General features: G+C 45.2%; 1 protein-coding gene and 1 pseudogene across 3 annotated transcripts in view; one reads left to right on the top strand and one right to left on the bottom strand.

Annotated features, from left to right (window-relative positions):
* The window catches only part of FAM186A (family with sequence similarity 186 member A), a 48,305-nt gene extending 34,061 nt beyond the window's left edge, over window positions 1–14,244 (bottom strand). For all 3 annotated transcript variants that reach the window (XM_032143733.2, XM_058433479.1, XM_058433480.1), the window contains exon 1: window positions 13,985–14,244. In XM_032143733.2, the coding sequence (XP_031999624.1) occupies window positions 13,985–14,176 (192 nt within the window). In that variant the 5' untranslated portion in view covers window positions 14,177–14,244. The remainder of the gene's footprint in view (window positions 1–13,984) is intronic.
* LOC116461812 (large ribosomal subunit protein uL24-like) lies at window positions 699–1,130 on the top strand (annotated as a pseudogene).
* Window positions 14,245–15,235: the final 991 nt, after the last annotated feature.

The raw sequence follows: 15,235 nt of genomic DNA, 5'->3' as shown, positions 1-15,235 counted from the left end.
TCAGCCTCCATTTGTATCTTTCATATTTATTTTAATTTTTCATATAGATGCAAGCCTCTGTCTACGTCTAGTGAAGTTTGACCTAAGATTTACACCCTGAAATGCTTATTATAAATTGCTTTCCTTTTACTTATTCTCACACATGTTAATTTTTAAAGTATAGGTAGTTTATCTGTGAATATCATTTTGGAGGAATAAAGAGAATGTTAAAAATATTTTTTAAAGGCACAGTAAATCTGACAGTTAAGAACCACTGGTTCACCCCTTCCAACTTTATTATTCTTTCACTTTGGCTTCAGACAAACTGAACTTTCTCTACAGTCCTTATAGTAAGGGTAAGATGAGTGTGTAGGCCGGGCGCGGTGGCTCACGCTTGTAATCCCAGCACTTTGGGAGGCCGAGGCGGGCGGATCACGAGGTCAGGAGATCAAGACCACGGTGAAACCCCGTCTCTATTAAAAATACAAAAAAATTAGCCGGGCGTGGTGGCGGGCGCCTGTAGTCCCAGCTACTCGGAGAGGCTGAGGCAGGAGAATGGCGTGAACCCGGGAGGCGGAGCTTGCAGTGAGCCGAGATTGCGCCACTGCACTCCAGCCTGGGCGACAGAGCCAGACTCCGTCTCAAAAAAAAAAAAAAAAAAAAAAGAGTGTGTAGTTCTCTTCCCTTTGGCGGCCATCTCCGAAGCCGGGGTGGTCAAAATGAAGTTCAATCCCTTTGTGACTTCCGACCGAAGCAAGAATCATAAAAGGCATTTCAATGCACCTTCTCACATTCGCAGGAAGATTATGTCTTCCCCTCTTTCCAAAGAGCTGAGACAGAAGTACAACATGTGATCCATGCCCATCTGAAAGAATGATGAAGTTCAGGTTGTATGAGGACGCTATAAAGGTCAGCAAATAGGCAAAGTAGTCCAGGTTTACAGGAGGAAATATATTATCTACATTGAACGGGTGCAGCGGGAAAAGGCTAATGGCACAACTGTCCATGTGGGCCCTCGTCCCAGCAAGGTGGTTATCACTAGGCTAAAACTGGATAAAGACCCCAAAAAGATCCTTGAACAGAAAGCCAAATCTCGCCAAGTAGGAAAGGAAAAGAGCAAATACAAGGAAGAAACAATTGAGAAGATGTAGGAATAAAGTAATCTTATATACAAGCTTTGATTAAAACTTGAAACAAAAAAAAAGAGTAAGATTTGGATTTTGCCAAGCAAATCATCATGCAAAATGAGTATTCTGATGTTAGGTGTATTTGCTGTTACAGCAAATAATAATTTAAGTCAGGAACACAGGTGAGTCAAGGGAAAGTTCGCTAAGCCAAATGATGAAGAATAACATTACAAGCTCATACATAGCACAATGAACAAGGAAAAGATACTACCAACTCCTCATAAATTCTCCCAGAAAAGTGAAGAGGAAGAAACACTTCCCAACTCATCCTTTGAAGCCAACGTATATCGAAACCAGACAAAGGCACTACAAAATAAGAAAACTAAATACAAACATGTCTGATGAATATTGATACAGAAAACCTTAGCAAAATACTAAGGATTGATACAGAAAACCTTAGCAAAATACTAAATACAAACATGTCTGATGATATTGATACAGAAAACCTTAGCAAAATACTAACAGAATTCAACAGCACGTTAAAAGGATTATACACCATGATCAAGTAGATTTATTTCTGGAATGCAAGGATGGTTAAATATATGTAAATCAATCAATGCAATGTGCCAAATTAACAGAATGATCAAAAAAAAAAAAAAACACATGTGATCATCACAATTGATGCAGAAAAAGCATTTGACAAAATTTAACACCCTTTCATTATTAAAAAAAAAAAAATACACATGAGGCTGGGCACAGTAGCTCATGCCTCTAATGCCAGCACTTTGAGAGGCCAAGGCAGAAGTTTCACTTGCGTCCAGGAGTTCGAGACCAGCCTGAGCAACATGGTGAAACCCTGGCTCTACAAGAAATAAAAAATATCAGCCAGGTATGGTGGTGTGTGCTTATAGTTACAGCTAGTCAGGAGGCTGAGGTGGGAGGATTGCTTGAACCTGGGAGGTCAAGGCTGCAGTGAGCCATGATTATGCCACTGCACTCCAGCCTTGGTGACAGAGTGAGCCCGTGTCTTAACACAAACAAAAAACACAAACAAAAGAAACTAGAAATAGAAGAAAACTTCTTCAACATAATAAAGGCCATATACGAAAAACCCACAGGTTGTAATATACTCAATAGTGAAAGACTGAAAGCTTTTCCTCCAAGGTTAGGAACAAGGCAAGGATGCCCACTTTCACCATCTATCTAACCTGGTATTGGAAGTCCTAGACAATTAGGCAAGAAAAAGAAATAAAGGCTGGGCGCGGTAGCTCACGCCTGTAATCCCAGCACTTTGGAAGGCCAAGGCGGGCGGATCACAAGGTCAGGAGATTGAGACCATCCTGGCTAACACAGTGAAACCCCGTCTCTACTAAAAATACAAAAAAATAGCCAGGCATGGTGGCGGGCACCTGTAGTCCCAGCTACTCGGGAGGCTGAGGCAGGAGAATGGCATGAACCCAGGAGGCGGAGTTTGCAGTGAGCCAAGATCACACCACTGCACTCCAGCCTGAGAGACAGAGTGAGACTCCATCTCAAAAAAAAAAAAAAAAAGAAAAGGCACACAATTTGGAAAGGAAAAAGTAAAATTATCTCTGTTCACAGATAACATGATCTTAAATTGTAGAAACCCTGCATATGTAGAAAACTCTATATATGTAGAAAGCCCTAAGGATTACCCTCTGTGTGCATGTGCGCGTGCACACACACACACACACACACACACACGCACAAACACACTATTAAAACAATAAATTCAGCAAAGTTGCCAACATGGTGTAACCTTGTCTCTACTAAATATACAAAAATTAGCTGGGCGTGGTTGTGCGCACCTGTAGTCTCAGCTACTCAGGAGACTGAGGCAGGAGAATTGCTTGAACCTGGGAGGCAGAGGTTGCAGTGAGCTGAGATTATGCCACAGCACTCCAGCTTGGGCGACAGAGCAAGACTCTGTCTAAAAAAAAAAAAGGATAAAACTACTAGAAGGAAACAGGGGAAAAGTTCCATGACATTGTTCTAGACAATGATTTTTGTATATGGTTCCAAAAGTACAGGCAACAAAAGCAAAAATAGACAAATGGTATTACATCAAACTAAAAGGCTTCTTCATGATTTCACTCATATGTGGAATCTAAAGAAGTCAAACTCGCCGGGCACGGTGGCTCATGCCTGTAATCCCAGCACTTTGGGAGGCCGAGGTGGGTGGATCACGAGGTCTCAGGAGATCGAGACCATCCTGGCTAACATGGTGAAACCCCGTCTCTACTAAAAATACAAAAAATTAGCCGGGCGTGGTGGCGGGTGCCTGTAGTCCCAGTACTCAGGAGGCTGAAGCAGGAGAATTGCTTGAACCTGGGAGGTGGAGCTTGCAGTGAGTTGAGATCGCACCACTGCACTCCAGCCTGGGCAACAGAGCGAGACTCCATCTCAAAAAAAAAAAAAAAAAAAAAAGAAGTCAAACTCATAGAAGCAGACAGTGTAGAACAGTGGTTAGCAGAGGCTGGGGATGGGCAGATTGTGGAGATGTTAGTCAAAGGATACAATTTTTCAGTTAGACGGGAGAAATAAGTTCAAGAGATGTATTATACATCATGGTAACTATAGTTAATAACAATACATTTTATACTTGTAGATTGCTGAGAGGAGATATTAAGTGTTCTCACCACAAAAAAAAATGTGAAGTGGCCAGGCACGGTGGCTTACGCCTGTAATCCCAGCACTGTGGGAGGCCAAGGTGGGTGGATCACCTGAGGTCAGGAGATCGAGATCAGCCTGGCCAACACGGCGAAACCCTGTCTCTACTAAAAATACAATTAGCCAGACGTGGTGGCGCCCACCTGTAATCCCAACTATAGGGAGGCAGGAGACTCGCTTGAACCTGGGAGGTGGAGGTTGCAGTGAGCCGAGATCATGCCATTGCACTCCAGCCTGGGAGACAGAGTGAGACCCTGTCTGGAAAAACAAACAAACAAACAAAGAAACAAACAAAAAAGATATGTGAGGAAGTGCATGCATTAAATAGTTGGATCTAGCCATTCCACAATGTATAAATATATCAAAACATACCGTTGTACACCACACATAAACAGTTTTGGTCAACTCAATATAGAAAAAGAACATTTTGGCCGGGAGCGGTGGCTCATGCCTGTAATCCCAGCACTTTGGGAGGCTGAGGCAGACAGATTACTTAATGTCAGGAGTTCGAGACCAGCCTGGCCAACACGGTGAAACCCCGTCTCTACTAAAAATACAAAAATTAGCCAGGCGTGGTGGCAGGTGCCTGTAGTCCCAGCTACTCGGGAGACTGAGGCAGCAGAATCACTTGAACCGGGCTGCAGTGAGCCGAGATCGCGCCACTGCACTCCAGCCTGGGCAGCAGAATGAGACTCTGTCTCAAAAAACAACAACAACAAAAAATTCAACTTATGATTTCATCCCAGATGGATATTGGAAGAAACTTTCAGTTTTCTTTTTCTATTCTATTTTTTTCTATTCAGCAAAACAGTTATCAACTTATCAACACAGAAGACTTCCATGATTAGACCAAATGTGGGGTCGGAGGAGCAGATTCTCCCCGCCACCAAGCAGGGAACCATTTCTGCAATGGACATCAGATGGGTGCCTTTTATTTCAATTCAGACACTATCTACCTAGATATAGTATCAGATCCCATAGGTCGGAGCCTCAGTCCCCAAAACCGCCCCCCACTCAGACACCAGTCACAAATCCAGGCCTCCAGAACTTCTGACCAATGAGTTTCAAGTTGGGGTTCCTAAGACCCCCTCTTTTGGTTGGATTAATTTGCTGGAGCAGCTCACAGAACTGGTTTATTGAAGAGATGCTAGGGCAAGCTATTGTGGAAAGGGAATGGAGCTTCTGAAGCGGCTAAATTGTCTCTGCTGTATACCTGCGGTTCATCATCTGGTGCCAGGAAAATTTAGGACACGAATACACACTAGGAGTTTAGGAGTGGAGGTTTAATAGGCAGAAGAAAAGAGAAAGAAAAACAGCACTCTCAATAAAGAGAGGGAGATCTTCCCAGAGGAAAACACCGGCTGGTGGTGGATGTGCTAGATTTTATAGTCTGGCTTGAGGAGCTGGTGTCTGATTTACGTAAGGCTCACAGATTGGTTCAATCAGGTATGACGTTTACATAGCGCATATGGAAGGCTGGTTGCTTCACCCTAATATTACTATGCAAATGAACTCTCCTTGGCCGGCACCACCTTGTCTCCTCCTTACTGTACACAAGGCTGGCAGAGAAGGAAAGATGGAACCGCCCTGTTGAACGTGTCTAGTCCCTAGTTTCTGCTGGCATTCACCCCTGCAAGCTCCCAGCTTGCTGGTCTGTGTCTGCAGCTCGACTTTACAGGCTGCTCTTTGTTAGAAAATGATTTGGGGCTGCTTTTCATTAAAAAGAAAAGCCTTACCAAGGACTCCCATACCCTCACTATCTGCCCAAGTGATTTCTTCTTAACTCCTGTATCACTTTCATTTTCTCTCTGGGCACACCACTCTCCAGGAAGCTCCCATGTGTTCACCTCCCTGTAAGCTCTCCAAACCCTGTCTTTTGGGTTTGTATGGAGGTTTGATTACATAGGCATGGTTGATTAAACCATTGGCCATAGATAAGCAGCTTGACCTTCAGCGGCTTTCCCCACCCTTGAAGGTTGGAGGGTGGGGTTGAAAGTCCCAAACCTCTAATCAGGCCTTTGTCTTTCTAATGACCAGTCCCATCCTGAAGCTAGCTGTCAATCACTAGCATACAAAAAGACATCACTTTGGAGATTCCAAAGATTTTAAGAATTGTTGGCCGGGCGCGGTGGCTCACGCTTGTAATCCCAGCACTTTGGGAGGCCGAGGCGGGCGGATCACGAGGTCAGGAGATCGAGACCATCCTGGCTAACACGGTGAAACCCCGTCTCTACTAAAAATACAAAACAGCTACTCGGAGAGGCTGAGGCAGGAGAATGGCGTGAACCCAGGAGGCGGAGCTTGCAGTGAGCCGAGACTGCGCCACTGCACTCCAGTCTGAGTGACGGAGCGAGACTCTGTCTCAAAAAAAAAAAAAAAAAAAAAAAAAAAAAGAATTGTTATATTTCACAATATACCAATGGAATAACACGGTCAAGATTTATCCTCTCAGCCGGGCGCAGTGGCTCACACCTGTAATTGCACACTTTGGGAGGCAGAGGCGGGAGGATCCCCTGAGGTCAGGAGTTCAAGACTAGCCTGGGCAACACAGTGAAACCCCGTCTCTACTAAAAATACAAAATTTAGCCAGGCATGGTGGCACGTGCCCATAATTCCAGCTACATGGGAGGCTGAAGCAGGAGAATCGCTTGAACCTGGGAGGCGGAGGTTGTGGTGGGAATGCGCCATTGCACTCCAGCATGGGCAACAAGAGCGAAACTCCGTCTCAAAAAAAAAAAAAAAAAAAAAAAAGATGTACCGCTCATCCTGTCAACTAAGTGACAGTTGACAGTTACCTAAAAGGATTAACGAGAACAATTCACAGACCTCACCTAGGAAGGGGCAATAGTTTCTCCCTAGGAAAAATTAATTTCTTAAAATACAGTGCCTGGGCACAGTGGCTCATGCCTGTAATCTTAGTACTCTGGGAGGTCGAAGCGAGCAGATCACTTGAGATCAGGTGGTCAACATGGAGAAACTCCATTTCTACCAAAAATACAAAAATTAGCTGGGCGTGGTGCATGCCTGAAGTCCCAGCTACTCCGAAGGCTGAGGTGGGAGGATCACTTGAGCCTGGGAGGCGTAGTGACACTACACTCCAGCCTGGGCAACAGCAGAGGGAGACTCTGTCATTAAAAAAAAAAAAAAAAAATCAGATGTGATGACTCATGCCTGTGATCTCAGCATTTTGGGACGCTGAGATGGGAGGAATGCTTGACTTCAAGAGTTCAAGACTAGCTTGAGCAAAATAACAAGACCTTATCTCTACTAAAAATAAAAAAATAGGCTGGGCACTGTGGCTCACTCCTGTAATCCCAGCACTTTGGGAGGCCAAGGTGGGTGGATCACCTGAGGTTGGGAGTTCCAGACCAGCCTGAACAACATGGAGAAACCCCGTCTCTACTAAAAATACAAAATTAGCCGGGCATGGTGGTGCATGCCTGTAATTCCAGCTACTTGAGAGGCTGAGGCAGTAGAATTGCTTGAACCTGGGAGCTGGAGGTTGCAGTGAGCTGAGATTGTGACATTGCACTCCAGCCTGGGCAACAAGAGTGAACTCCATCTCAAAAAAAGAAACTTCGTTGGGCCAGATGGTTTTGCAGGTAAATTCTACCCAACTGGCGAGTTGATATACTCCTGAGATAGAAGACTGAAGGTGTATTGCTGGCATTCCCAGATGAAAACAAACTACTTCTGGTGGTCCTTATTGACAGATTGGAAGAAATAATCATAGCAGCATACCAGGAACCAGGGAATGTGTTAATTTGTTCAAGCAATGAAACCACATCTGGTACAGAAGCTGTGACTGGAGTTAGTACCTAGTTAAGCTTACAATAATCCACTGTCGTTCTCCAAAATCCATCTGTATTCTTTACAGGCCAAACAGGAAAGTTGAATGAGGATATGGTTGAAATCACCACTAAGGAATCTTTGAAGTCCTTGATGATGGCACTAATTCCTCCAGGAATGGGATATTTGTTTTATTTTTACTGTTTTCCTAGGTAGAGGCACCAGTGGCTCCTATTTGGCCTTTCCCACCATAGTAGCCCTCACTCCACAAGTAAGGGACTCAGTGTGGGGATTCTGCCAGCTGCAGAGTATGTATATTCCAATTATACATTTTGGAACTTGTGAAATAACCACAGGATGGGTTTGGGGACATACTAGGTTCACTGTGAGATGGGCCTGAGCTAAAGCTCTTTTGATTAATGGGTAGACCACAATAGCATTTTGGATCTCCTGGAATTAATGTCAGCTCAGAGCCAGTGTCCAGCAGTCCCCCAAAAGGTCTGATTATTTCCTTTTTCCTAATGCACACTCTGGTACAAGGTCATAGGTCCCCTTGGGGAAGGTCAGGAGAAAAAGTAATAGTATAAAGGTAGACCCAGGGTCCTTCTTCAAGGGAACTTGAGGTCCTGTTCACTCAAGGAGCTCTGAGTCTGTTAACTGGCTCAAGTTTGGGAATTGACTGATTGACTCTGACTCTGTTTTCATGGTTCATGATTCAGGTATTTATGTTCATTCCACCTAGGAATTTCCTACTTGTTCAGATTAAGTAAGAATTGAGTAGGCTTCCTATCTATTCATTTCTGGGAACACCATGGTCAACTAGCCAATGCCATAGGTCAGTATGAGTCAGACTATTTTGATTGCTGCTTTGATGCTGCTGTCCATTACAGTAATCATATCCACCTTGCCTTTGGTGGTTGGGTACCACTACTGGGTCCCAGTTAGGTTTACAAATTCAGTGACTACAGTTCCCACCGTTAAGGTCTGAACTCTAGAGAAGAGTGATCACAGAGCTCTTCAAGGATGCCGGGGTTTCCTTCACTATATTTTTTCTCATACTAGTGGTGAAAGGGCCCAGCACAGTGGCACATGTCTATAATCCCAGCATTTTGGGAGGCTGAGGCAGCCACCACCCTTGGCTAATTGTTGTATGTTTTGTAGAAACAGGGTCTCGCCATGTTGCCTAGGGTGGTCTCAAACTCCTTAGCTCAAGCAGTCCTCCCACTTTGGACTCCCAAAGTGCTAGGATTACAGCCATGAGCTACCATGCCCTGCCTCCTTTTTTTTTTTTTTTTTTTGAGATGGAGTCCTGCTCCATCGCCCAGGTTGGAGTGTAGTGGTGCAATTGCAGCTCACTGCAACCTCCGCCTCCCAGGTTCAAGCAATTTTCCTGCCTCAGCCTCCTGAGTAGCTGGGATTGCAGATGCCTGCTACTATACCTGTCTGATTTTTGGGTTAGTAGAGATGGGGTTTCACCATGTTGGCCAGGCTAGTCTCAAACTCCTGACCTCGGGTGGTCTGATCCACCCTTGTCGGCCTCCCAAAGTGCTGGGATTACAAGCATGAGCCACCATGCCAGGCCTTATTTTATTTTTTAATTTAATTTTTTACTTTTATATATATTTTTTGAGACAGAGTCTCGCTGTCACCCAGGCTGGAGTGCAGTGGCGCGATCTTGGCTCACTGCAACCTCCACCTCCCGGGTTCAAGCAATTCTCCTGCCTCAACCTTCCGGGTAGCTGGGACTACAGGTACCCGCCACCATGCCTGGCTAATTTTTGTATTTTTAGTAGATATGGGGTTTTACCATATTGGCCAGGCTGGTTTCAAACTCCTGACCTTGTGATCCGCCTGCCTCAGCCTCCCAAAGTGCTGGGATTACAGGTGTAAGCCACCACTCCTGGCCTATTTTATTTTTTTGAGACAGTCTCACTGTCTCCAGTCACCTAGGCTGGAGTGCAGTGGCTCGATCTTGGCTCACTGCAGCCTCTGCCTCCTAGGCAGATTGTCATGCCTCGGCCTCCCAGGTAGCTGGGATTACAGGCCTGGGCAACTGCGCCTGGCCTAGTAGTTTATTTTTAAAAATGAACATTTACTACCTTTAGACTTAGCCATTCCAAGCTTAGGTATTTATTCCAGAGAAATGAAAGCATATATCTGTATAATGACTTGTACATGAATGTTTATAGCAGCTTATTTGTAATAACCCAAAACCAGAAACAGCCCATGCCATGCCATGCCATGGAAAAACACTCAACAATAAAAAGGAATCAACTATTCATATATGCAAAAGTGTGGATGAATCTCAAAATAATTATGCTAAGTGAAAGACATGAGGCAGAAGAAAGTAGATACTGTATGGCTCCACTTATATAAAATCTAAAATATGCAAACTAATATACGGTGACAAGCAGATTGGTGGTTAGCTGGGGATTGAGGTGGGGGGCAGGGAACAGCATGTGGGAGGGATTATAAAGCGGCATGAAAAACTTTTGGGGGAAATGGGCAAAATCATTATGTCGGTGTGGTGAAGGTTTCACAGGTTTGTTAGTTTGTTTGTTTTGAGACGGAGTCTCGCTCTGTCGCCCAGGCTGCAGTGCAGTGGCACGATCTCGGCTCACTGCAAGCTCCGCCTCCCGGGTTCACACCATTCTCCTGCCTCAGCCTCCCAAGTAGCTGGGACTACAGGCGCCCGCCACCACGCCCGGCTAATTTTTTGTATTTTTAGTGGAGACAGGGTTTCACCGTGTTAACCAGGATGGTCTCGATCTCCTGACCTCGTGATACGCCCGCCTCGGCCCCCCAAAATGCTGGGATTACAGGCGTGAGCCACCGCGCCCGGCCGGTTTCACAGGTATCTATGCATATCAATAATTTTTTTTCCGGCTGGATCATGGGGTTTGACTCACTGCAACTCCCTCCGGTTCAACAATTTCCTGCCCTCCGACACTGGAACTGATCTCGTGATCCGCCCGCCTCGCCTCCAAAGTGCTGGGATTACAGGCGTGAGCCACCGCTCCTGGCTGGATACTTGCGTACTTCTAAAATGTACATTTTGGCTGGGCTCGGTGGCTCACTTTATGTAATCCTAGCACTTTGCGAGGCCGAGGTGGGCGGATCACCTGAGGTCAGGAGTTCAAGACCAGCCTGGCCAACACGGTGAAACCTTCCCTTTCAACATGGTGAAACCCTGTCTCTACTAAAATACAAAAATCAACCGGGCATGATGGCAGGTGCCTGTTGTCTAGTCTCAGCTGCTCGGGAGGCTGAGGGAGGAGAATTGCTTGAGCCTGGGAGGCGGAGGTTGCAGTGATCCGAGGTGGCGCCATTGCACTCCAGCCTGGGTGACAGAGCGAGACTCCATCTCAAAAAAAAAAAAAAAAAAAAAAGTGTATTTTAGGCCAGGCGTGGTGGTTCAAGCCTGTAATCTTAGCACTCTGGGAGGCTGAGGCAGGCAGATTGCTTTAGCTCAGGAGTCCAAGACCAGCCTGGGCAACATGGTGAAACCCCATTTATACAAAAAATACAAACATTCGCTGGACGTGGTGGTGTGTGTGCCTGTAGTCTCAGCTACTTGGGAGGCTGAGGTGGGAGGACGGCTTGAGCCCCGGAGGCAGAGGTTGCATACATTTTATTGTATGCTAACTGTACCTCAATAAAGCTATTAAAAGCAAACACTGTGTTATTGTTGCTAGTTGCCAGAAGTTGGAACAGGAGAAAGTCTGTGTGAAGAGTGGGAACTTATCAATATTTAGCACTCTTTTTTTCTGTGAGGCAGAGTCTTGCTCTGTCACCCAGGCTGGAGTGCAGTGGCATGATCTCGGCTCGCTGCAACCTCCGCCTTTCGGGCTCAAGTGATTCTCTTGCCTCAGCCTCCTGAGTAGCTGGCACTACAGGCAGGAGCCACCACACCCGGCTAATTTTTTGTATTTTTAGTAGAGACGGGGTTTCACCATATTGGCCAGTTGGTCTTGAAATCCTGAGCTCCAGTGATCTGCCTGCCTCTGCCTCCCAAGATGCCAGGATTACAGGCATGAGCTACTACCCCTGGCCGAGCACTCTGTTTTTTTATTTTTTGTTTTTAAAAAGAATATATAAAATGGGGTGGGCGCGGTGGCTCATGCCTGTAATCTCAGCACTTTGGGAGGGGGGCGGATCACGAGGTCAGGAGATCAAGACCATCCTGGCTAACATGGTGAAACCCTGTCTCTACTAAAAATACAAAAACAATTAGCCAGGAGTGGTGGCCGGTGCCTGTAGTCCCAGCTACTTGAGAGGCTGAGGCAGGAGAATCGCTTGAACCTAGGAGGTGGAGGTTGCAGTGAGCCAAGATGGCGACACTGCACTCTGGCCTTGGCGACAGAGCAAGACTTGGTCACAAAGGAAAAAAAAAAAAATATATATATATATACATATGTATATATGTATATATTAGTTGGGTGTGGTGGTGCATGCCTGTAATCCCAGCTACTTGGGAGGCTGAGGCAGGAGAATCACTTGAACCCAGAAGATGGAGGTTGCAGTGAGCCGAGATCGTGCCACTGCACTCAGCCTGAACAATAGCATGAGAGTCTGCCTCAAAAGAAAAAATCTATCTATCTATCTATCTATCTAACTATCTATCTATCTATCTATCTATCAATTATCTATCTATCAATTATCTATCTATCTATCTATCATCTATCTATCTATCTATCATCTATCTGCCTACCTACCTATGGAGAGAGAGAGACAGAGGTCTTACTATGTTGCCCAGACTGGTCTTGAACTCCAGGGCTCAAGCGATCCTCCTGTCTTGGCCTCCAAAGTGCTGGGATTACAGGAGTGAGCCACTGTGCCTGGCTAATACTCTTTTCTTTTTTTTTTTGAGATAGAGTCTCCTTCTGTCACCAGACTGGAATGTAGTGGCACAATCTATAGCTCACTGTAGCCTCGAATCCCTGGTCTCAAGGGACCTTCCCGAGTAGCTGGGACTGCAAGTGCATACCACCACTTCCCGGCTAATTTTTAAATTTTTTGTAGAGACAGGGTCTTGCTTTGTTGCCTGGGATGGTCTCAAACTCCTGGGCTCAAGTGAGCCTCTCACCTTGACCTCCCAAAGTGCTGAGATTACAGGCATGAGCCACTGTGACCAGTTTAGCTTTCCTTAAACACAGGAAAGAACTCCCCCTTAATCGATTTCATCAAACGTGACTGATTTTTGTTTGTTCGTTTGTTTTTGAGATAGGGTCTCGCTATGTCACCCATGCTGAGTGGGGTGCACTAGTGCAAGCATGGTGCTCACTGCAGTCTCCTGGGTTCAGGGGATCCTCTGGCCTCCCAAGGAGCTGGGACTACAGGCTTGAGCCAACATGCCTGGCTAACTTTTTCATTTTTAGTAGACAGGAGGTCTCCTTATGTTGGCCAAGCTGGTCTAGAACTCCTGGGCTCAAGAGATCCTCCTGCCTTGGCCTCTCAAAGCATTGGGATTACAGGCCTGAGTCTCTGTGCCTGTCCTGATTTTGTTGTACTTCAAGAGAATAAAATGCAGTATAACCTTGTTTGGGGGTCTATTAGATTCTTATTTATTTATTTATTTATTTATTTATTTTTCTAAAAATATAGATGGGGTCTCACTATGTTGACCAGGCTGGTCTCTAACTCCTGGCCTCAAGGGATCCTCCCATCTCAGCCTCCCAACGTGTTGGGATTACAGGCATAAGCCACTGCACCCGGCTGACATTATGTAAACACTCTTCTTCTTCTCCTTGAATTTCTCCTAATTTCTCCTTGAAGTGTACAGGGAAAATAAAAGGAGCTAGAATTCAAAGCGATCTAAATTCTATCTGGTCAATAGCTGTTTGATAAAACCTCCATAGGGAACAAACGAAAACTTTTTTTTTTTGAGACGGAGTTTCGCTCTTGTTGCCCAGGCTGGAGTGCAATGGCGCAATCTTGGCTCACCACAACCTCCGCCTCCCTGGTTCAAGCAATTCTCCTCCCTCAGCCTCCTGAGTAGCTGGGATTACAGGCAAGTGCAATCATGCCCAGCTAACTTTTTGTATTTTTAGTAGAGACGGTGGTTTCTCCATGTTGGTCAGGCTGATCTTGGACTCCTGACTCAGTGATCCGCTCGCCTCGGCCTCCCAAAGTGCTGGGATTACAGGCGTGAGCCACCATGCCCGGCTTGATTAATTTTTTTAAATAGCTTTATTAAACCTGATATAAAGAGATTAATGTCAAATTGGAGCTTGTTATATCCACAGTCAGTGTCAGATGAAATTGTCATTCAAAGTCAAAGCTACCCTCAATACAGTCAAATATCATGAAAGTGGTTTCTAAAATAAACAAAAATGTACTTGGTCACAGAAAGTTTAAAAAGAAAACTGCAGTCTGTAAACTTTGGATTCACTACCTACCTCTCTGGCTCGATGGAGCTGTGCGCGCTCAATCCTAGAGATGATATCCTTTACTGAGAATGGGATCTCAAGGTTAGGGAGCATCAAAGGACTAAGGACATTTTGGGGCTCTCTTCTCATGATGGTGGAATCCTTGATGCATTTTTCTGATTCAGGATCATTGTCTATCTCATGTTTCATTTTGAAAAACATTTTGAAAAGGTGGGTGATTTCCTTTTATTTCTTCTTTTTCACAGAATCTACAAAAATGCTAATAAGGATATCCAGTAGGAAGCTAGGAGAGGTCTTTCCTGATCCCAGAAGTTGTGGCATAGTCTGCTACTAATTGGTGGCTACCATGATATTCCCATCCTGTTGATGTCACAATAGACCCACTGTGAGATTATCACTGATCAAACATGTAAAGAATGCTGTGTGCAGAGAACTGGTCATTCTATATGCTGCCATGGTAGAAGGGTGAGGGGGGGAAGGAGTGTAGGAAATAATAGACAACAGGAATGCTAAAATAAATAGAAGATATAGCCCTGCTTAAATAAGCTTAAAATCTAGATGTGTTGGCCGGGTGCAGTGGCTCATGCTTGTAATCCCAGCACTTTGGGAGGCCGAGGCAGGTGGATCACCAGAGGTCAGAGTTTGAGACCAGCCTGACCAACATGGAGAAACCCCGTCTCTACTAAAAAAAAAATACAAAATTAGCCAGGTGAGGTGGCACATGCCTGTAGTCCCAGCTACTCAGGAGGCTGAGGCAGGAGAATCACTTGAACCCGGGAGGCGGAGGTTGTGGTGAGCCGAGATCGCATCATTGCACTCCAGCCTGGGCAATAAGAGTGAAGCTGTCTCAAAAAAAAAAAAAAAGAAAAAAAATCTAGGTGTGTCAAATATAACTCCTGGTTCTTCTCTCTTCCTGGGGTTTTGCTTAAGTATTTTTAAGCCTGTAATGGAATAAGGGTTACAACTACTTCCTCAGCTGCCCCTTAACTTTTCTTAGACATGCAGTAACTTGGATGATATCATTTGGATGAAGTAACTTGGATGATATCATTTGGATGAGGATCACACTCTGCACTGCTTACTCTTTTTTCTTTTCTTTTCTTTTTTTTCCTTGTTTTCAAGACAGAGTCTCACTTTGTTACCCAGGCTGGAGTGCAGTGGCATGATCTTGGTTCACAGCAACCTCTGCCTCCCAGGCTCAAGAGATTCTTGTGCCTCAGCCTCCCTGAGTAGCTGGAATTACAGGTGCGTGCCACCATG

Source organism: Hylobates moloch, unplaced genomic scaffold (assembly GCF_009828535.3).
Source record: "Hylobates moloch isolate HMO894 unplaced genomic scaffold, HMol_V3 SCAFFOLD_22, whole genome shotgun sequence".
Lineage (NCBI taxonomy): Eukaryota > Metazoa > Chordata > Mammalia > Primates > Hylobatidae > Hylobates > Hylobates moloch.
The sequence above is the reverse complement of the archived record's forward strand: the minus strand, read 5'-3'. Positions and strand labels throughout refer to the sequence as shown.